This window comes from Kogia breviceps, chromosome X, assembly GCF_026419965.1.
Source record: "Kogia breviceps isolate mKogBre1 chromosome X, mKogBre1 haplotype 1, whole genome shotgun sequence".
Taxonomy (NCBI): Eukaryota; Metazoa; Chordata; class Mammalia; order Artiodactyla; family Physeteridae; genus Kogia; species Kogia breviceps.
Genome location: NC_081330.1, coordinates 4,327,319 through 4,348,755, shown reverse-complemented (window position 1 = coordinate 4,348,755; position 21,437 = coordinate 4,327,319). Strand labels below are relative to the sequence as shown.

The 21,437-nt window shown below is 60.1% G+C and overlaps 4 protein-coding genes across 4 annotated transcripts; all 4 read left to right on the top strand.

The window, feature by feature from the left end:
- Positions 1 to 4,256: 4,256 nt before the first annotated feature.
- On the top strand, positions 4,257 to 5,424 carry LOC136793398 (paraneoplastic antigen Ma6F-like). The gene has a single exon (XM_067023274.1). The coding sequence runs from the start codon at positions 4,328 to 4,330 to the stop codon at positions 5,390 to 5,392; it is 1,065 nt and encodes a 354-aa protein (XP_066879375.1). The 5' UTR covers positions 4,257 to 4,327; the 3' UTR covers positions 5,393 to 5,424.
- A 4,189-nt stretch (positions 5,425 to 9,613) lies between these two features.
- On the top strand, positions 9,614 to 12,494 carry LOC131748848 (paraneoplastic antigen Ma6E-like). Its single transcript, XM_059051198.2, has 3 exons — positions 9,614 to 11,658; positions 11,844 to 11,946; positions 12,096 to 12,494. Exons 1-3 carry the CDS (start codon positions 9,614 to 9,616, stop codon positions 12,492 to 12,494), a joined length of 2,547 nt encoding a protein of 848 aa, XP_058907181.2.
- A 644-nt stretch (positions 12,495 to 13,138) lies between these two features.
- LOC131748847 (melanoma-associated antigen 8-like) lies at positions 13,139 to 14,963 on the top strand. Its single transcript, XM_067023907.1, has 2 exons — positions 13,139 to 13,168; positions 13,295 to 14,963. The coding sequence occupies exons 1-2, from the start codon at positions 13,139 to 13,141 to the stop codon at positions 14,663 to 14,665; spliced, it is 1,401 nt and encodes a 466-aa protein (XP_066880008.1). The 3' UTR covers positions 14,666 to 14,963.
- Positions 14,964 to 19,216: 4,253 nt separating this feature from the next.
- Positions 19,217 to 20,197, top strand: LOC131748783 (melanoma-associated antigen 10-like). Its single transcript, XM_067023579.1, has 2 exons — positions 19,217 to 19,370; positions 19,545 to 20,197. Exons 1-2 carry the CDS (start codon positions 19,217 to 19,219, stop codon positions 20,195 to 20,197), a joined length of 807 nt encoding a protein of 268 aa, XP_066879680.1.
- The last annotated feature ends 1,240 nt before the right edge of the window (positions 20,198 to 21,437 follow it).

The window sequence follows — 21,437 nt, the reverse complement described above, 5'->3', positions numbered from 1 at the left end:
GAGCCTTGGGGGTAGTGGCCCCGGGTGACACGTTGCATTTTGGCCATCTCCTCCCAGGCCTTCACCTGTCAAATCTGTCAGTGACTGCGTCTCAGCTTCCCTCCCAAGGCCCAGGCCAGCGCGTGGAGATGTGCTGGCAGTCCCAAGCTCAGGCTACCCTGCACCAGTCATCTGCCCTCCTTACCGCCTTCCCCTCCTCGGTTGCCTCTCTCCGTCGGCAGCGGACCTGTTCACTGGGTTGGTGGGGGTGAGGGTAGGGGGTGCCCAAACTGGAAATGTGAAAGTCATCCTCGCTTTGCTAACCTAGTTCAGAGATTCCTTGCCTCCTGCCCAGACTCTCTGGTCACCTCCCACCCGGCCCAGCTCTTTCTCCAGTCTAAGCCATGCTATTTATAACTGCCAGGTTCATTTTCTGTGGGCAAGTCAACATCTTTTGAGCCTCATTTTTTCTCCTCTGCAAAATGGAGATGATAAAATCTACTTCCTAAACTTGTTGGGAAGATTCAGTGAGCTAGCGTGCGAAACACACTGCCTGGTGCACGTCAGGTGCTCAGAGAACGCTTTTGCTATCTGGTGCTTCTTCAAGGGCCTACCTCCTCAAGGAGTCTGTTTACTTTTGGAATTAGAGAGCAGGACAAGCTCACGGCAGGTGGCCTGGTCTACCTTCTTCACTTTGGCTGATTTAAGAGTTTTCCATGAGCACAGCAATACCTTAGACATTAGTCTGTATCATTGTGGATAATAGCTGCACTTTGTGACAATAGCAGAATTTCACAAACGTCAATTTTATAGGATTTAGCCCTGGGGGCAGCTTGAGAAGATCACAGTTATGGTAGTCATGCTGTGCCATGATGGTATCACCTTTCTTCTGTGAACTTGCAAACATTTCACAGGTAGTAATTAGGTTTCCCAAACCCACTGGGGAGCGGATATTATTATATGAGCTGTTTCTAAGGATGAGTAACCTGAATCAAGTTTGTTAGCTGCTGAAGCACCAGAACCCTGTCCCAGAGTTTTGGTCTAGTTCCCCTGCTCACCCTGCAAGTGGAGTCTGATGTGTACCCCTGAGGAGGTTCCCAATGAACATATAAATACAGAAGAGAAAGCTGAGGCGCAGAGAAGCTTGTATAATGTGCCCTGAGCTGTGCAGCTACTAAGGATGTAGGACCTGGGGTCCTTCAGAACCTGCAGCCCATACTCTGCAAAAAAAGAGGTACTTGCCAGTGACCAGATTGGCCAGCACCACCTTAATTACTGGTGGCCTCACCCCAAAGAGGCATTAAGAGTGAGATTGTTTGTCAGTTCAGACACTTGAATAACAGACACTGTTGCCCTTTCAAGAGCTTCACAGACAGAGACCAGGCGGGCTGTTCAGGGTCCAGAGCCTCAAGGGCAGGCACTACTTTGGTGAGGTCCCAGGGGGTCCCAGAGCTGACCCACTGCCCTGCAAGCCTGCAGTACCCCCTCAACCCGAGATGACCAGGCCAACTGGCAATGTACTGTTTTGCTCTGACAAGCCAAATTGCCGAGGGAGCATAGAGGCCTGTCCACGAGGACATGTGGGAAGAATTGGACTACCCAGGGCTTCCCGTCCTCAACCTTCGAGAAGTGGATGAACCTAGACTCGGCCTCAACGTTACTGGCGGCCCAGCCATGTCCTCTTCTGGTGCTCCCATGGAAATAAGAATCGGAACATCCAGGCGTCTTTCTTGTCCTCTCTCCAACAAGTACAAGAGACCCCGCTGCCTGTCTGCTGCCCACCTCAGACCCCTTGCTCAATGTACCACCCTGGGCAGTGGCCCAAAGCTTCCCTGGCCTGTGTGGACAGACCCAGGAGGGACCTGAACATTGAGGAAGGACCCTGAGCCATGCACAGGATGACACCCTCATCATCTCTAGCTAACCCGGACTGGCCACCAAATTTCAGGGCCACCTTACTTAGAGGCTCCCAACAATCTTCATACAAAGGCATGAAATGGCTCTGGATTGAAAAGGCACGAGCCCCAGATAAGCCAGAAAGCAGTTGGTGGCTTGTCCAATTCAACATTCACATTGACTCCAATGTGATGGGGTGGAGGGCGGGCTTCTGAAGAGCAGGGCCCTGAAAGGAGAGAATTCTGGTGCCTTCAGACAGTCTGGTTATGGAGGAACTGGGTCAGGGAAGGAAGTGGCTGGGGCCCAGCTCTCCGCATTGCCAGCGCTCCGCCCCCGGGCCACTGCAGCAGCAGAGTGGAGGAGGCATGGAATTAGAGGACTTAGACCAGCTTCACCGCAGCTCCACTGGAGGGAGGGACAGCTGGGAGCCAATCCCTGGCCAGCCGGGGCCTACCCCAGGGTTCCTGGGGGACCAGCTTGCCAGCATCTTCAGCCGGGAGCCTGTGGCTACAGGTGGACCCTCTCTGGACCTGAAATTCTCCACTCTGAGCTCCTGAAAGGCCACAGCCTTAATGCCGCCAAGGAGAAAATCCCTGGACTCCCTGGAGTTCCCAAGACTCCACTTACAAGGTGCCTCCCCCCAGCGCTTCCTTAGAGGGCCCTTGTTTCTGGCTACTTTAGCTTCACTTGCTAAGTGCACTGTCTTTCTGGTCCTGAAAGCTCCCTGGCAGGTGGTTGGAGCCTGGCAGGGGGCGGTGGCAGAACACAGGGGCTGTGTTTGGAGGCTCAAGGAGCTGGGGGAGGGGCTGGGGTGCAGTGGAAGGGACTGAGGCAGTAGGATCTTTGGTTCTGCTTCGATTGCAGCTGCTCCCGTCTTCCTCCAGAGCCCAGAAGGGGCCACCCCTCACCCGGGAGGCTTCCCTCGGGATTTGCAAACTGCAGCTGCTGAGACAAGAGGGAGAGAGGGGCGTCTCAAGGCCCCACTGGGGCCTTGGACCTGGGAACGGGTGGATAAGCACCTCTCCTGGAGCAAGCTTCCCAGAAGGAAGGGAGCAAGGGCCATTTCCTGTTGGAAGGCCGATGGGTAGGCGGTGTCTGGGACTCTAGAGCCACCAGGATCCCCTGTGCTTCCACTCTGGACCTCTCTTGCCGCCAGGGGCTCCAGGAAGGCTTCCCAGGTGGAGAGGGAGGCTCTGGGCCTCTGCGAAGCGACATCTCAGTGAGGCAGCTCCATACATTTCTCAGAGAGCTAGATTGCTTTGTCAGTCTCCGGTCTACACTGGGATCCTTCCACCCGCTAAAATGTTTGCTCCAGCCCCATGGACTGCATCCCATCCTGCCCTGCCTCCCTGCAGTCAGCAGGAGGGGGGATTTCCCGGGCCTCTGTGTCCTGCGGGCTGAGCTCAGGAGGCCCTTGGGTTTCCTGCTACCACCTGCACCCCTGCAGCGCAGTATGCCATAGGTGTCAGCAAGTGCCGAGGAAATGAATTCGGGAGCCCGACACACCCAAGAGCCCCGCTACCAAGCAGTTGCCCCTCCTCCCAGGCCTCACTCTGGGTGTACCACCTCTGCCGGAATCATGATTTCTGCTTCCTAAGATTCCAGGAGCTGCAGGCAAGATCTGTGGGCAGCCGCAACACATTCTCGCAGGGCATGGACACGCTGAGGCTTCTTGAACAAGTTATACCATGTTTCCACAGATGTGAGATAGATCATCCATTTCATAACCTATTTTAAATGGAAAAACATATTTTAAAACAGAAAATCTGTCAAGCAATGTACAAGTAGATCATAAGATATACACAGATTCTGGAATATTAAAATGTGGGGGAAGGTAGATCTTGGATACACAGTAAAAATAGCCCCTTGGCATTGAGCACCTACACTGGGTCAGCACTTCAGATGCAGGTGACACCTTGTGGCATGTTTGTTAGGGGTTAAATAATGCCCCCAAAAAGATATGCTGAAACCCTCATCCCCAGTACCTGTGAGGGGAACTTATTGGGAAATAGGGCCTTTGCAGATGTAGTCGAGTTAAGATGAGATCATTACAACAATCCCACTATTGGGCATATGCCCTGAGAAAACCATAATTCAGAAAGAGTCATGCACCACAATGTTCACTGCAGCTCTATTTACAATCGCCAGGACACGGAAGCAACCTAAGTGTCCATCGACAGATGAATGGATAAAGAAGATTTGGCACATATATACGATGGAATATTACGCAGCCATAAAAAGAAACGAAATTGAGTTATTTGTAGTGAGGTGGATGGACCTGCAATCTGTCATACAGAGTGAAGTAAGTGAGGGAGGAGCTGCAAGTGAGGAGGGAGCATCAGGTGAGGGAGGAGCTGAGGGTGAAGCAGGAGCTGAAGGTGAAGCAGGAGTGTCAGACGACGAGGGAGCTGCAGGTGAAGGAAATGTTGCAGGCGAGGCAGCACTTCCGAGTATGGCAGGACCCGCGGGCGAGGCAATGACCGCGGCTGAGGAAGCAGCTGTGGAAGCGGCAGGCGCCGTGGGTGAGGCGGGGCCCTGTACCCAGCAGTGGAGGCAGGCCTTGCAGGCCGTGCCAGACACCGCGGGCTCCCAGGAGCTGGGAACCTTCTCTGGGATGCAAGAGCCGGGCCACGGGGAAGAGTCCTTTGAGAGCTGGCTGGAGCAGGCCAGCGACATGCTGCACCTGTGGCGCCACGTGTCTGAGGGGGAGAGGAGGAGGAAGCTGGTGGAGAGCCTGCGCGGCCCCGCGCTGGACGTCCTGCGCGGCCTCCTGGCGGAAGATCCCGAGCTGGCCGCCCAGGACTGCCTGGCCGCGCTGGTGCAGGTGTTTGGGAACACGGACCCCCGGGAGAGCGCTCGGCTGAAGTTCCTGACCTGTGCCCAGCGGCCCGAGGAGACTCTCTCTGCGTACGTGATGCGCCTGGAAGGCCTGCTGCAGTCGGCCCTGGAGAAGGGGGCCATCCTCCCGGCCGTGGCGGACCAGGTGCGCGCCCGGCAGGTGCTGATGCGGGCCCGGCTGAACGACACGCTCCAGCAGACGCTGAGGACGCAGCTGATGACCAGGCCTCCCGGCTTCGTGCGGATGCTGCGGCTCCTCCAGATGACCGAGGCCTGCGAGGCCGCCCCGGCTAGCAGGGAGCTGTTCCCAGGGGAAGAAGAGGCCCGTGTGGACGTTGGAGTCCTGGCAGCAGCCGCCCAGGCCGCCCCGGCCCATGAGGCCATCACCGCGGGCCCCACTGCGGATGGCACCAAGGCCTCCCCGGCCGGTGAAGATACCTCCACCCAGGCCGCCCTTTCCAAGCAAGGTCGCGCCGAGGACCACCCGGCGCCCGAAGAGGCCAGTGAGGCAGTTGCGGGCACTGCCAAGGCTGGCGAGGCGGGCCCTGAAGACCATGGTGCCGCCAGGGCAGCCCCTGGCCCTGGGGAGACCAGCAAGGCCTCCGCGGCCACTCAGGAAGGTGGAAGAGCTCCCGGCCCTGCAGAGATGAGCCCCCCGGGGTCGTCCTCGGGCCAGTAGGCTCAGCAGGCCCCGGGGCCCCCAGGCTTGGAGGCAGGGGGAGGCCAGCCCTGGCAGCCTCCTGGCCCCATGTTAGGGGCCATTCAAGGTGCCTGGGCCTCCCTCCCGAGAGGGGACCCCTGTTCGTCATCCCCTGGGCAGGCTGCTCCCTGTCCTGGCGAGCCCCAATGTGTCCCTGTAGGCCCCAGAGGGACCCAGGTATCAAGGAACCCCCCAGCCCCCGCTCCCCTCCCCCCCAACACACACACCCTAGCCATCGCCCCCCCCAACCCCGGAGAGCCCTGAGGTACGACACGTGCCAGCCAAGGCTCTGGTCCGTGTGGGCCAGTGTCGTGAGCTCAACGTGTGCTTTCTGGGCGTAGATGCAGGCCCGGCGCTGCTTGTTGTTGTGGAAATTTGCGTTTGTTCTCCTATGAGCAGTTTCTCCCGCTCCGGCCCGGCACGGAGAGCCCGAGCCCAGTCCCAGGAGCCGGTGGGAAGGACGGGATGGACGAGGTCACAGCCAGTGCCCACCCCAGGACCTGGGAGCCCACCCGGGACCTTGGGAAGGAAGACCTGGACCGGGGCTGCAGGAGGTCTGCGGGAGGCCCCCCGGGGCCTGTGTTCTGCTGGGCCACCCCGTTACTCCTCGGGACACCCGTCGTTGGGTCACTGGCACGTGCCCTGCTGTGGGACGGTCCTGTGCCCGCCATAGGCACATGTGAGCCAGAGCAGGAGGGGCTGCCCCATGGGGAGCGGGCATTGCAGGCGCCCATCTTCCTGGCGAGAGGCCACCCGCGGGGCCCTGAGGAAGGGAGACTGGGGGGGGGGGATGGAGGGCCACCGGGTGGGGTGTAGCGGAGCCACCTTGTTGGGGACCCTGGGGGGGCCGGGACCCGTGGGCTCCGGTGGCCGTTAGAAGTTCCTGTGTGTGTTGTTATGCCCTCTGTTCAATGGTTTCAGTCCATGTTTTTCTTGAATAAATTTCCCTGAAAGTTTCCGCTGAGTCTGGCCTCTGCTGTGGGCAATGGAGGGAAAGGGCTGCTGTCAGGGGTAGGTGGGGGTCCAGAGTCAGATTCCTGCTCAGCACCCATGGGACACCTCTCCAGTGAGAGGTAGGGTAGGCACTTTGCAGACCCAGACATGGTGAGGGTTTTTCTTCCATTTCATAGGTGAATTGTAAAGTTTTAGCAAAAAGTGATAATTGCCTGAAAAGGCAGTAGATACCTTAAATTGTAATTGAAAAAATTGGTTATCTCAGGCAGGAAAGAGGGAACATAGGAGCAAAAAGGGATGGACCGACAGTGCTATGGACTGAATATTTGTAAACCTCTCCCCCTCATTCACCTGTTAACTTCTAACCCCCAGAGGGATGGGATTTGGAGGTGGGGCCTTGGGAAGTGATGAGCCCATGTGCGGGGAGCCCTCCTGAATGACATTAGTTCCCTTATAAAAGAGACCCCAGACAGCTGCCTCATTCTGTTCTGCCATGTGAGAAGATGGCTAGCTAGTTGATACAACTAGACAAGAAATCACTCCATATAAAGAAGAGCTTTATTACTATTACTTGATTACTCAGCTGTACAAAGGAACGAAATAGGGTCATTTGTAGAGACGTCGATGGATCCAGAGACTGTCATACAGAGTGAATGAAGTCGGAAAGAGTAAAACAAATATTGTATATTAATGCATATATGTGGAACCTAGAAAAATGGTACACATGAACCGGTTTGCAGGGCAGAAATAGAGACACTGATGTAGAGCACAAACGTATGGACACCAAGGTGGGAAAGTGGTGGGGGCGGGGGGGTGGTGCTGGGATGAACTGAGAGATTGGGACTGACATATGTACACTAATATGTATAAAAGTTATAACTAATAAGAACCTGCTGTATAAAAAATACATAAAATAAAATTTAAAAACACAGAGAAAGAGAAAAGAATAGCTTTAAGACATTAACAATCACAGTAGCCACCCACCTGTAAAGACAGATTGACCCGTGTGCCCCCATGGGCTCTGCATCGCCAAGTTTGCTCCTCCAACTCCGCAGCCTTGCAGGGAGGCCTTCCTATTGGTGGAAGGCCAGTGGGCGTGTCTTTTGCTTCCGGAGGCGCCAAGCCTTGGGACCTCAGGCCCTCAGTGCGCATGCCTACTGCTGCTTCCGTCGCAAAGCGCCTCACGTGCTCTTCTCATCCAACCAGTTTCTCTGGAAAGAGACGTCTAGAACGTTCTCCCTCACCTTCCTGGGACTTCCGGGAGCACCCGGAAACCCACGTGGCGTTCGCACAGAGTGCCCGGCTCGGTCGGCTGCTCAGTTGCTGGCTGCAGTGCCCAGACGAGCTAGCTCTTCAGCCCGTCCTGAGCGGGACTCCGGAGTCATCCACAGAGTCAGAGCAAGTCAGGAGCCAGGCGGGGGCTTTGCCGGGGCCAGGACTCCGCAGGTACCCCGGGGGGGCCGTGGGAAGGAGTGGAGTTGGGGGGAGGGCTACGGGCTGCCCGATTGGGAGTGGGGGAGGGGCGGCTGAGGGCAGCGGGCCGAAGGGGTGCTGAGGGAAGGGTCCCCCAGTGTGCGGGTCCGAGGGGAGGACCGCTGTCCGCCGGGGTGGCTGGTGGGGGCCGTTCTGGAGTCGGGGTGCAGAGGGTGGGGCTAATGGCTAAGCGTGGGGGCGGCGCGGAGCGGAGGGCTTCCTGCCGGGCGGGTGGGGCCAGCTTTGGGGGCCAGAGGAGAGGACGACTGGCTGTGGGGGTGGGGAGGACGGGACGCTCCCCCACCACGGGCTGAGACGGGAGGGGAGGGCTAAGGGCCGCTGTGTGTGGCGGGAGGAAGGAGGAGCTGCTCCTGGCTGAGGCGGGGGTCGATGGGGAGGACTCCCGGGCCCGGGTGCGGTTGGCGTTAGGGGAGCTCCCGCCGCGGCGGGGGGTGGGGGTGAGGACGCTCTCCATACATTTAACAGTATTGCAATTTTGCATGAAAAGTTTTCTCATCCTGGGGAAATTTTATTTGATGGTACTAATGGTAATATATCTTTAAATATTGGGAAACCCATGGATCAAAGAAAAAATCACAGAGGGACTTAGAAAATATTTCCAACTGAAAACTAAAAGAACACAACTTAGCAAAATCAGTGGGAGGCAGCAACAAACGACAGGAGGAAACGGTATTCCTCTTAATGCTTCTGTTAGAAAAGAGTCAGAACATAAAATTAGTGAGCTAACGGTCCATTTAGAGATGCTAGAAGAAGATCAAAGGAAACAAAATGAATTAATAAGAGAGCTAAGAGAGGAAATCAGTGATAGAAAGCAACTTATGGACACAATGAACAAAACCATGCTCTTCTTTCAAAAGAGCAAGAAAACTGAGCAAGTCCTAGAATGATGAATCGAGGAAAAATAGAAAGAACGCTAATCACCAATATCCGGAATGAAAGAGGGCTAACGTTACAGATCAGATGTACACTAAAAAAGAGAATATAGGTATATTATGGAAATGTTTATGCTAAAAAATTGGAACACTTGAAAAATTCCTTGGGATAAAGGCAGCTTCCTAAAACTGATGCCAGAAATGGAGAAAATGTGACGAGCCTTCTAGCTATCGTTTTTTAAAAAATTATTATATTTTATTTTATTATTCCTTCTTGAGTCGTATACAACAAATGCTCTTTTATTATTATTTTAAAAATTGATGTTTACTTTTGGCTGCGGTGAGTCTTTGCTGCCCGCGGGCTTTCTCTAGGTGCGGCGAGCAGGGGCTACTCTTCATTGAGGTGCGCGGGCCTCTCATTACGGTGGCTTCTCTTGTTGCGGAGCACGGGCTCCAGGCATGTGGGCTTCAGTGGTTGTGTCACGTGGGCTCAGTAGTTATGGCTCGTGGGCTCTAGAGCGCTGGGTCAGTGGTTGCGGCGCACGGGGTTAGTTTCTCTGCGGCATGTGGGATGTTCCCGGACCAGGGATCGAACCTGTGTCCCCTGCACTGGCAGGTGGATTCTTAACCAGTGCACCACCAGGATAGTCCCTAGCCTTCTATCTTGTAAATAAATTTAATTTATAAAAAAAGTTTCCTGAAGTCAAGCAAACAAAACAGGGCCGGGAGGTGCTCCAGGCTGCTGCTGTGAGCGGCTGTAGGGTGGGCTGTGTGGCACAAACATGATTCTCTCCTCTTTGCACCCTCAGGCCGATTCCCACACTTCAGCAGTCTGTGCACCCCTGTTGGATCGCTTCCCCCCACCCTCAGGTCCTCGGAGATGGCGATGGCTCTGGCGATACTGCGGGACTGGTGCAGGTCGATGGGCGTGAACGCTCAGCGATCTCTGCTCATCCTGGGCGTCCCAGACGACGGCGAAGACCAGGAATTCCAGGAGGCTGTGCAGGCTGCCCTGCGTTCCCTGGGCAGGTACCGAGTGCTGCACAAGGGCTACAGAAAGGAGCTGGGGTCGAGGGTTGCCCTGGTCGAGTTTGCTGAGTATATAAATCGAAGCTTGATCCCCCGCCAAATACCGGGCAAGGGGGGGCCCTGGACTGTGGCCTGCCTGCCCCAGGCCCCTGATGCTGAGTCACAGGATAGACCCAGTTTCCCTGCACAGCCCCAGAGACAAGCAGTGGTTGGCAGGGCAGGTGAGGCAGGAACTGCAGGTCACTCAGGAACTGCGGGTGAGGAGGAAGCTGTAGGGGAGGCGGGAGCCGCAGGTATGGAGGGAGACGCAGGTGAGGAGGAAGGCTTAGGTGAGGTGGCAGCGGGAGGTGAGGCAGGAGCTGGAGTTGAGGCAGGAGCTGCAGGTGAGGGAGGGGCTGGAGGTGAGGCAGGGGCTGGAGGTGAGGAAGGAGCTGCAGGTGAGGAGGGAGCTGCAGGTGAGGCAGGAGGTGCAGGTGAGGGAGGGGCTGGAGGTGAGGCAGGGGCTGGAGGCGAGGAGGGAGCTGCAGGTGAGGAGGGAGCTGCAGGTGAGGCAGGAGCTGCTGGTGACAGAGAGGCTGGAGGTGAGAGAGGGGCTGGAGGCGAAGAAGGAGCTGCAGGTGAGGAGGGAGTTGAGGGTGAGGCAGGAGCTGCAGGTGAGGCAGGAGGTGCAGGTGAGGAGGGAGCCGCAGGTGAGGAGGAAGGTCCAGGTGAGGCAGGGGATGGAGGTGAGGCAGGGGTTGAGGGTGAAGCAGGAGCTGAAGGTGAAGCAGGAGTGTCAGATGAGGAGGGAGCTGCAGGTGAAGGAAATGTTGCAGGCGAGGCAGCACTTCCGAGTATGGCAGGACCCGCGGGCGAGGCAATGACCGCGGCTGAGGAAGCAGCTGTGGAAGCGGCAGGCGCCGTGGGTGAGGCGGGGCCCTGTACCCAGCAGTGGAGGCAGGCCTTGCAGGCCGTGCCAGACACCGCGGGCTCCCAGGAGCTGGGAACCTTCTCTGGGATGCAAGAGCCGGGCCACGGGGAAGAGTCCTTTGAGAGCTGGCTGGAGCAGGCCAGCGACATGCTGCACCTGTGGCGCCACGTGTCTGAGGGGGAGAGGAGGAGGAGGCTGGTGGAGAGCCTGCGCGGCCCCGCGCTGGACGTCCTGCGCGGCCTCCTGGCGGAAGATCCCGAGCTGGCCGCCCAGGACTGCCTGGCCGCGCTGGTGCAGGTGTTTGGGAACACGGACCCCCGGGAGAGCGCTCGGCTGAAGTTCCTGACCTGTGCCCAGCGGCCCGAGGAGACTCTCTCTGCGTACGTGATGCGCCTGGAAGGCCTGCTGCAGTCGGCCCTGGAGAAGGGGGCCATCCTCCCGGCCGTGGCGGACCAGGTGCGCGCCCGGCAGGTGCTGATGCGGGCCCGGCTGAACGACACGCTCCAGCAGACGCTGAGGACGCAGCTGATGACCAGGCCTCCCGGCTTCGTGCGGATGCTGCGGCTCCTCCAGATGACCGAGGCCTGCGAGGCCGCCCCGGCTAGCAGGGAGCTGTTCCCAGGGGAAGAAGAGGCCCGTGTGGACGTTGGAGTCCTGGCAGCAGCCGCCCAGGCCGCCCCGGCCCATGAGGCCATCACCGCGGGCCCCACTGCGGATGGCACCAAGGCCTCCCCGGCCGGTGAAGATACCTCCACCCAGGCCGCCCTTTCCAAGCAAGGTCGCGCCGAGGACCACCCGGCGCCCGAAGAGGCCAGTGAGGCAGTTGCCGGCGCTGCCAAGGCTGGCGAGGCGGGCCCTGAAGACCATGGTGCCGCCAGGGCAGCCCCTGGCCCTGGGGAGACCAGCAAGGCCTCCGCGGCCACTCAGGAAGGTGGAAGAGCTCCCGGCCCTGCAGAGATGAGCCCCCCGGGGTCGTCCTCGGGCCAGTAGGCTCAGCAGGCCCCGGGGCCCCCAGGCTTGGAGGCAGGGGGAGGCCAGCCCTGGCAGCCTCCTGGCCCCACGTTAGGGGCCACTCAAGGTGCCTGGGCCTCCCTCCCGAGAGGGGACCCCTGTTCGTCATCCCCTGGGCAGGCTGCTCCCTGTCCTGGCGAGCCCCAATGTGTCCCTGTAGGCCCCAGATGGACCCAGGTGTCAAGGAACCCCCCAGCCCCTGCTCCCCTCCCCCCAAAACACACACCCTAGCCATCGCCCCCCCCACCCCGGAGAGCCCTGAGGTACGACACGTGCCAGCCAAGGCTCTGGTCTGTGTGGGCCAGTGTCGTGAGCTCAACGTGTGCTTTCTGGGCGTAGATGCAGGCCCGGCGCTGCTTGTTGTTGTGGAAATTTGCGTTTGTTCTCCTATGAGCAGTTCCCCCCGCTCCAGCCCGGCACGGAGACCCCGAGCCCAGTCCCAGGAGCCGGTGGGAAGGACGGGATGGACGAGGTCACAGCCAGCGCCCACCCCAGGACCTGGGAGCCCACCCGGGACCTTGGGAAGGAAGACCTGGACCGGGGCTGCAGGAGGTCTGCGGGAGGCCCCCCGGGGCCTGTGTTCTGCTGGGGCACCCCGTTGCTCCTCGGGACACCCGTCGTTGGGTCACTGGCACGTGCCCTGCTGTGGGACGGTCCTGTGCCCGCCATAGGCACATGTGAGCCAGAGCGGGAGGGGCTGCCCCATGGGGAGCGGGCATTGCAGGCGCCCATCTTCCTGGAGAGAGGCCACCCGCGGGGCCCTGAGGAAGGGAGACTGGGGGGGGATGGAGGGCCGCCGGGTGGGGTGTAGCGGAGGCACCTTGTTGGGGACCCTTGGGGGGGCGGGACCCGTGGGCTCCGGTGGCCGTTAGAAGTTCCTGTGTGTGTTGTTATGCCCTCTGTTCAATGGTTTCAGTCCATGTTTTTCTTGAATAAATTTCCCTGAAAGTTTCCGCTGAGTCTGGCCTCTGCTGTGGGCAATGGAGGGAAAGGGCTGCTGGGGGGGGAGGTGGGGGTCCAGAGTCAGATTCCTGCTCAGCACCCATGGGACACCTCTCCAGTGAGAGGGTAGGGTAGGCACTTTGCAGACCCAGAGATGCTGAGGGTTTTTCTTCCATTTCATAAGTGAATTGTAAATTTTCTGCGCCCTTGACCGTGGGCCCCGTCCCGGGCGTTGCTCGTGCTTGAAAGCATGGGTGCAGTGCACGGCCCTGACGGCCAGTGGACACAGAGGAGGACCGCTGACCTCGTGCGTGACACGTGGGTCCGGGCACGTCTGCCTGGCCCGGGGGCTCCGGGACCGGAAGACCGTGCCCGGTTGGCACGAGCGCTCGGCCCGTGGCTCTGCGCCCGTGCCCGCGTGTCTTCGTGTCCCCTGCGCTGACGGGCGTGAAGCAGGAGGCTGACACGCTGACGGGCCCGCCCTTGATGATGTCACTTCCCGGCTGGGCTGCGATGTCCCCCCCAAGCAGCCCGGGCACTCCTGTGAGCGGCTGCGCGGGAGCCTGAGGCCAGGGTGCTGCCGGCCGCGCCGCACTGTCCCGTTTACCTGGAGGAGGGACACGCCGCCCTCCGCGTGGCCGCGGTCGAGAAGGGCCCCCCCGCGGGCAGGGCGCCCGGCTTCGCGAGGCGCCTCTTCCTCCCGACGCGGGGGCTCCGGCCCTCGGCTCAGGGAGCTGCACCCCCCAGTCCCTCGCCCTGGCCCAGCCCGTGCCCGCGGGGCACCCCGACCTCAGGCTGCTGCCTGGGGAAGCCGCTTTCCAGGATTTGGCCGAAGAGCCGTCGTTCAAAGGGCCTCGCACCACCTGCGAGGGCGCCCCTCAAGCCGAGACCTGCAAGCGGCCTTTGTCAGAGCTGCGCAGGGTGCGTTTCTCCGCCGAGGCCGCGCACAGCCGCTCTCCCCCAGGCCGCTGGGCCCTCCCTGTCACCCCTGCCCACGTGGACTCCAGCCGGCGGCCCGACCCGTCATCAGGGCCCTGGTCGAGACGAGTGAGCTCCGCCAGCCTGCGGCTGACCTTCGGGCCCCAGTGGAGGCGCAGCTGTTCGGGGCTGTGGGGGAGGAGGCCGCATCCCCCCTCCTCCTCCTCTTCCTCCTCCTCCCCCTCCTCCCCCTCCCCCACCTCCCCCTCCTCCTCCTCCTCCTCCTCCTCCTCCTCTTCTTACTATGTCGTGTTCCCGGGCACCCGGGAGGAGGCGGCTAATGCTGAGGAACCCAGTCCCCCACAGAGCCCCTCCCCCACTGCCATGGCCACCCCTCCACGGAGCCAATCTGAAGACGACGGCCTCAGCCCCCCAGATGAGGAAGGGCCGAGCACCTCGCATGACCAGGAAGATGCCGAGTCCTTGCTCCAAGATGCACTACATCTGAAGGTGGCTGACCTGATGGGGTTCCTCCTGCTCAAGTATCGCCGAAAGGAGCCGAGCACAAAGGCAGAAATGCTGACCGTCCTCAAGGATTACCAGGACCACTTCCCCGTGGTCTTCAGGCGAGCCTGCGAGTGCATGCAGCTGGTCCTCGGCCTCGACGTGAAGGAGGTGGACCCCCGCGATCACTCCTATGTCCTGGTCCCCACCCTGGGCCTCACCTGCGATGCGGTGCTGAGCGACGGGCAGTGCATGCCCAAGGCCGGCCTCCTGGTCTTGCTCCTGGGCCGGATCGCCCTGTCCGGAGATCGCTGCCCCGAGGAGGAGGTCTGGGGAGCACTCGGCAAGCTGGGGGTGTGTGCCGGGCAGGAGCACCGCATCTACGGGGAGCCCAGGGAGCTGCTCACCGAAGTGTGGGTGCAGGAGGGCTACGTGGAGTACCGGCCGGTGCCCCACAGCGACCCCGCCCGCTACGAGTTCCTGTGGGGTCCCCGGGCCCACGCGGAGACCAGCGAGTGGCAGGTCCTGGAGCATCTGCTCTGGGTCAATAGCTTGGATCCCAGGTCCTTGGCATCCCTGTGGGCAGAGGGTGTGAGCGATGAGGAAGAGGGGGCCTGAGCCAGGGCCGCAGCCAGGCTCCTTCCAGGCCCACGTCCAGCAGCTTCTCCCGTGGGGCAGGCAGGGAGGCAGATGCTTCTCTCTGAGTGTGAAGAGGGCGCGGTCCGCCTTCTAAGTAGGGAGGGCCCGGACCCGTCGGGGGGACCCGGTGTGTACCCACTTTGGGTTCCTGTTGTGCATGACGACATGGAATTTCATCTCTGTTTTCTTTAGGAATTTGTCAAATTTTTTCCACTTGAAAGAAGGCTTAATGAGCTTCAGAATCTAAGTTTGTGAATGGCATTAAGCACAGATGTATTTGCACTAATCCGGTTCCTCGACAAGAGTTTTGCTACTGTGTAAAACAAATGATAAGATTCCCATATTAGTTTGTGATCCTGAACAAGGTATCATGGCATTGGAATAGGAATTTCCTTGGAAATGTGACAGTAATTAGCAGTACAACCGAAGGCCACCCCGTTGTTCCTCGGGACAACCCGTCGTCAGCTCAGAGGTGCGTGCCCTGCTGTGAAACTGTCCCGAGCCCGCCATCAGGCAGGGCCAGGCCTGGGCATGTGAGCCGGAGGGCACGTGGTTGCCCTTGGGGAGCGGGCGTGGCCGGCGCCCGTCTTCCTGGCGAGATGCCAGCCGCGGGGCCCTCCGGAAGGGAGACTGTGTGGGGAGGGAGGGCCGCCGGGTGGGGTGCGCCGGGGGGACACTGTTGGGGACCATGGGGGGGAGGCGGGACCCGTGGGCTCCGGTGGCCGTTAGAGGTTCCTCTCTGTGTTATCATGCCCTCTGTTCAATGGCTTCAGTCAAGGTTTCTCTTTAATAAAATTCCGAGAAAGTTTCCACTGAGTCTGGCCTCTGCTGGGGGCAATGGAGGGAAAGGGCTGCTGAGGGTGAGGGCGGGGGTCCAGAGTCGGATTCCTGCTCAGCACCCATGGGACACCTCACCAGCGAGAGGGTAGGGTAGACAATTTGTAGACCTAGACATGGGGAGGGTTTTTCTTCCATTTCATAGGTGAATTGTAAAGTTTTGGTGAAAAGTGATAAGTGCCTAAAAAGGCAGTAGAGAAGTTAAAATGTAAATGAAAAACTTGATTACCTCAGCAGGAAAAGGGACCGTGGGAGCAAAAATAGATGGACAGATAGTGCTATGGACTGAATATTTGTAAACCTCTCCCCCTCATTCACCTGTTAAATTCTAACCCCCAAAGGGATGGGATTTGGAGGTGCGGCCCTGGGAAGTGATGAGCCCGTGAGGGGGGAGCCCTCGTGAATGACATTAGTTCCCTTGTAAAAGACACCCCAGACAGCTGCCTCAACCTCTTCTGCCATGTGAGAAGATGGCTACTTGATACAACTAGACCAGTAATCAGTCCATAGAAAGAAGGGCTTTATTCCTATTCCTTTAGTACTCAGCCGTACAAAGGCACGAAATTGGGTCATTTGTAGAGACGTGGATGGGTCTAGAAACTGTCATACCCAGTGAGGGAAGCCAGAGAGAGAAAAACAAATATCATATATTAAGTGTGGAATCTAGAAAAATGGTACAGATGAACTGGTGTGCAGGACAGAAATAGAGACACAGCTGTAGAGCACAAACGTATGCACACCAAGGTGGGAAAGTGGTGGAGGCGGGGGTGTGGTGGTGTGATGAGTTGGGAGATTGGGACTGACATATGTACACTAATACTTATAAAAGGGATAACTAATAATCTGTATAAAAAAATAAACAAAATAAAATTCAAAACTTACAAAAACAGAGAAAGAGAAAAGAATAGCTTTATGACATTAACAATCACAGTAGCCACCCACCTGTAAAGACAGATTGACCCGTGTGCCCCCACGGGCTCTGCATCGCCAAGTTTGCTCCTCCAACTCCGCAGCCTTGCAGGGAGGCCTTCCTATTGGTGGAAGGCCAGTGGGCGTGTCTTTTGCTTCCGGAGGCGCCAAGCCTTGGGACCTCAGGCCCTCAGTGCGCATGCCTACTGCTGCTTCCGTCGCAAAGCGCCTCACGTGCTCTTCTCATCCAACCAGTTTCTGTGGAAAGAGACGTCTAGAACGTTCTCCCTCACCTTCCTGGGACTTCCGGGAGCACCCGGAAACCCACGTGGCGTTCGCACAGAGTGCCCGGCACGGTCGGCTGCTCAGTTGCTGGCTGCAGTGCCCAGACGAGCTAGCTCTTCAGCCCGTCCTGAGCGGGACTCCGGAGTCATCCACAGAGTCAGAGCAAGTCAGGAGCCAGGCAGGGGCTTTGCCGGGGCCAGGACTCCGCAGGTACCCCGGGGGGGCCGTGGGAAGGAATGGAGTTGGGGGGAGGGCTACGGGCTGCCCGATTTGGAGTGGGGGAGGGGCGGCTGAGGGCAGCGGGCCGAAGGGGTGCTGAGGGAAGGGTCCCCCAGTGTGCGGGTCCGAGGGGAGGACCGCTGTCCGCCGGGGTGGCTGGTGGGGGCCGTTCTGGAGTCGGGGTGCAGAGGGTGGGGCTAATGGCTAAGAATGGGGGCGGCGTGTAGTGGACGGCTTCCTGCCGGGCGGGTGGGGCCGGCTTTGGGGGCCAGAGGAGAGGACGACTGGCTGTGGGGGTGGGGAGGACGGGACCCCCCCCACGGGCTGAGACGGGAGGGGAGGACTAAGGGCCGCTGTGTGTGGCAGGAGGAAGGAGGAGCTGCTCCTGGCTGAGGCGGGGGTCGATGGGGAGGACTCCCGGGCCCCGGTGCGGTTGGCGTTAGGGGAGCTCCCGCCGGGGCTGGGGGCGTCGGGGGGCGAGGCCGCTCGTGGCAGGAAGGGGGCTCCGGCTCCCGCGTGGGCGGGGGCACGAGGGGTGGGCTCTGCGTCTGGGGTGCGAGAGGCGAGAGCCCCTGGTGCTGAGGGAGCTCGGGGGAGGACTCCCCGGTGTGGGCAGCTGAGAGAGGCAGTGTGACCTGTACGCATGGGGGGGCGCCCGGCTTCCAGGGCCCCGAGCGGAGCGCCACCCCCTGGTGCCTGGGGGGGGCGTGTATGGGGGGATGTAGTCGGGGAGGGGGCGGGGTGGAGCCGCCGGGCCACGAGGGGCGTAAGTGACGCTGCGAGGGGGGGCGCCGGGGCTGCCGTGATCTGCTGGAGGCTGTTGGCCACAGCAGGTGGATGTGTGGGGGTCCAGGGAGGGGCTCCGGCCCACTGCATGAGGCGTCGAGAAGCTCCAGGTCGCACTGGAGGCCAGAGGGCGCGACGAGCACTTGCAGTACGTCCTGCCCTCCTGGGCTCGGGGAGATTGGGGAGCGGGGGCGAGGGGCGGGCTCTCAGGTGGGCCGAGGGGAGAGTCCCAGGTCCCGCGTGGAGTCAAGGTGAGGGCCCTGAGGGAGGACCGAAGGGAACCAGGGCCCCAGAACCGAGTGGGCCCTGGACGGCCGGAGAGCGGTAGAATCCCGTGCAGCAGGTTCTGACGTGCGGCCCTCGGAGCGACGGGGCACCTGCTCTGAGGGGCGGCGCCCAAGGTGGGGGGAGGGGAGAATCCCAGGTCCGGCGGGGAGTCCAGGTGAGGCCCCTGAGGGAGGAGCGAGGGGAGCCCACAGATTCCCGTCCCTGCCGCCGTCCCTGGGGGGCCCCCGGGGGGCATGAGCACACTAGGCCCGTCCCGACTTCCCGACATCCGGGTCTCAGAGAGACCGGGGACCCGGCAAAAGGGGCGGGGCCTCCGGTGCGCAGAGGGGAGAATCCCAGGTCCTGCGGGGAGTCCAGGTGAGGCCCCCGAGGGAGGACGGAGGATACGCTGGGCCCCAAGCAGAGGGGACCCCAGAGATCCCCGCCCCTGCCGTCAGCCCTGGGCGGCCCCGGGGTGCGATGAGCACACGCAGCGTTTCTTGCTTTCCTCTCGGGCAGAGGCCCTCACCTCTGCCACGTGGTTGGGGATGGAGGCGTCTTGGGACGCGAGGACCTGGGTCTGAGTGGAAACGTCAGGTCAGCGGAGGGAGGACTCCCAGGATCTGCCACGGTCAAGGTGTGGACCAGGGGAGAGGACTGAGGAGAGCCCAGTCCCCGGAACAAAGGGGGTCTGCCGGCACCGAGGCCCAGAGCCGTGCCGCAGTCTACACCCGAGGTGCCCCCTCCATTCCTCTTGCAGGGGCTCCAGGAACGAGGCGGTGAAGGCCCGGGTCTGAGGCACGTGTCCGCAGAGCACAGAGCAGAGGAGGCCCAGGCAGTGCCAGGAGTCGAGGGGAGGTGCGTGCCCGGCGTGTGAACCCAGGGGCTCCGCCTCCCAGAACAGCGGGGACCCCGCAGCACCCAAATCACCCCACCGCCCTGTGAGCCCCAGAACCTGGGGCCGTGCTGGCCGCACCCTGAGGAGCCCCTCGCTTCCTTCTTCAGGTTGGCGGGGGCCGGGCCGTCCAGGAGCAGCGCCCCTGTGAGGCCCGCGGGCTCCCCTCAACACGAGACCTGTGAGCGGCCTCTGTCAGAGCTGCGCAGGGTGCGTCTCTTAGCCGAGGCCGCTCACAGCCCCTCTCTCACCCAGGTCCGTGGTCCCTCCCTGTCACCCCTGCCCGCACTCCTGTCGGCGGCCCGAGCCCAGTCATCGGGCCCCTGGGCGAGATGAGGGAGCTCCGCCAGTCTGAGGCAGACCTGCAGGGCCCAGGCCCGGCCCAGGGCCCGGTGGAGGCGCAGCTGTTCGGGGCTGCGGGGGAGGAGCCCGCATCCCCCTCCTCCCCCTCCGCCTCTTCCCCCTCCTCCTCCTCCTCCTCCTCTTCTTACTATGTCGTGTTCCCGGGCACCCTGGAGGAGGCGGCTGATGCTGGGGAACCCAGTCCCCCACAGAGCCCCTCCCCCACTCTCATGGCCGCCAGTCCTTGGAGCCAATCTGAAGACGACGACTCCAGCAGCCAAGACGAGGAGGGGCCGAGCACCCAGCATGACCAGGAAGACGCTGATCCCTTGCACCTAGACCCGCTGCCACTGAAGGTGGCTGACCTGGTGGCCTTCCTGCTCCTCAAGTATCGCACCAAGGAGCCGACCTCCAAGGCGGAGATGCTGCATATGGTCCTCCGTGACCATCAGGACCACTTCCCCGTGGTCTTCAGGCGAGCCTGCGAGTGCATGCAGCTGGTCTTTGGCGTGGACGTGAAGGAGGTGGACCCCCGCGAGCGCACCTACGTCCTGGTCCCCACCCTGGGCCTCACCTGCGATGCGGTGCTGAGCGACGGGCAGTGCATGCCCAAGGCCGGCCTGCTCGTGCTCCTCCTGGGCCTGATCGCCCTGTCCGGAGATCGCTGCCCCGAGGAGGAGGTCTGGGGAGCACTCGGCAAGCTGGGGGTGTGTGCCGGGCAGGAGCACCGCATCTACGGGGAGCCCAGGGAGCTGCTCACCGAAGTGTGGGTGCAGGAGGGCTACGTGGAGTACCGGCCGGTGCCCCACAGCGACCCCGCCCGCTACGAGTTCCTGTGGGGTCCCCGGGCCCACGCGGAGACCAGCGAGTGGCAGGTCCTGGAGCATCTGCTCTGGGTCAATAGCTTGGATCCCAGGTCCTTGGCATCCCTGTGGGCAGAGGGTGTGAGCGATGAGGAAGAGGGGGCCTGAGCCAGGGCCGCAGCCAGGCTCCTTCCAGGCCCACGTCCAGCAGCTTCTCCCGTGGGGCGGGCAGGGAGGCAGATGCTTCTCTCTGAGTGTGAAGAGGGCGCGGTCCGCCTTCTAAGTAGGGAGGGCCCGGGCCAGTCGGGGGGACCCGGTGTGTACCCACTTTGGGTTCCTGTTGTGTATGACGACATGGAATTTCATCTCTGTTTTCTTTAGAAATTTGTCAAATATTGTTCCACTTAAAAGAAGGGTTAATAAGCTTCAGTGTCTCACTTTGTGTATGACATTGATCACACATGTATGGTTCAAGGACAAAAGTTGTTCTATTTTGTAAAACAAATTGTAAGTTTCCCATTTTATTTTGTGATCCTAAACAAGATAGCATTTCATTGGAATAGGAATGTAGTTGGAAATCAGAACGAACTTAAGAATAAAATTGATGCGGTCAAGAAATACAGAAGTTGGGAATTCCTTGGCGGTCCAGTGGTTACGAGTCAGCACTTTAACGGCTGGTATCCCTGGTTTGATCCCCGGTTGGGGAACTGAGATCCCTAAAGCCGCATGGTGTGCCCCCCCCCAAAAAAAGAAAGAAATAGAGAAAAGCAAAAGTTAATTCTAAATCTTTTAACTTTTTCTGTCATTGTATAAAACGAAAATATATATGTTTAGTTGAATTTGCATGGGTTTTTTACGAAAGTAGGAGATAACTGGTCTGAGTCAATAATAACTGGTCTGAGTCAATAACCCCCTGCTCACTGGTTCATTTATTCCACAGGCCTTCACGGAGCCTCTGCTCTCCAGAAGGCCCTGTGTTATTAGCGGGGCCACTAGGAAAAGCAGGCCACACGCACACGTAGAGTGACGGTCTAGGAGCCGCAGTCACATGAGGAAGGTGGTGAGACGTCCCCCAAGTCCCACACAACAAGTCAACATGGGACGAGGCGGTGGGGCGCCGGGAGCGAGCCCCGGAGTGTAAGTGCCCCGAGCCGGGGCAGTTTGGGCCTTTGGGAAGCGGGGCTTCCTTCTGGGGGAGGTGATGGCGATGAAGCTGGGTGGTGGCAGCAGCCAGGCCAGCAGGCGGTGTGACTTGGGTTTGGGGGGAACGTCTGAAATGCGACATGGCTGTGAGGTGTCCCTCTGGATCACGGATAAACCCGAGAGAAATCTCATACTCGGGCAGGAAGGAAGGGGTCCTGGCTCCTGTCGCGCTGCTGCTGACCACGGTGAAGAAGTAGGTGTTATA

Excerpts from the sequence above, each read along its gene's own strand:
- LOC131748783 (XM_067023579.1), top strand. The coding sequence starts at position 19,217 with ATGAGGGAGCTCCGCCAGTCTGAGGCAGACCTGCAGGGCCCAGGCCCG. Across the intron at positions 19,371-19,544 it reads CTCCTCCTCCTCCTCCTCTT|ACGCTGATCCCTTGCACCTA; the intron begins CTTACTATGTCG and ends ATGACCAGGAAG.
- LOC136793398 (XM_067023274.1), top strand. The coding sequence starts at position 4,328 with ATGGCAGGACCCGCGGGCGAGGCAATGACCGCGGCTGAGGAAGCAGCT.
- LOC131748848 (XM_059051198.2), top strand. The coding sequence starts at position 9,614 with ATGGCGATGGCTCTGGCGATACTGCGGGACTGGTGCAGGTCGATGGGC. Across the intron at positions 11,659-11,843 it reads CCGGGGTCGTCCTCGGGCCA|GCCCCAGATGGACCCAGGTG; the intron begins GTAGGCTCAGCA and ends GTGTCCCTGTAG. Across the intron at positions 11,947-12,095 it reads CCACCCCGGAGAGCCCTGAG|CCCGGCACGGAGACCCCGAG; the intron begins GTACGACACGTG and ends CCCCCGCTCCAG.
- LOC131748847 (XM_067023907.1), top strand. The coding sequence starts at position 13,139 with ATGTCCCCCCCAAGCAGCCCGGGCACTCCT. Across the intron at positions 13,169-13,294 it reads CAAGCAGCCCGGGCACTCCT|GGCGCCCGGCTTCGCGAGGC; the intron begins GTGAGCGGCTGC and ends CCCCGCGGGCAG.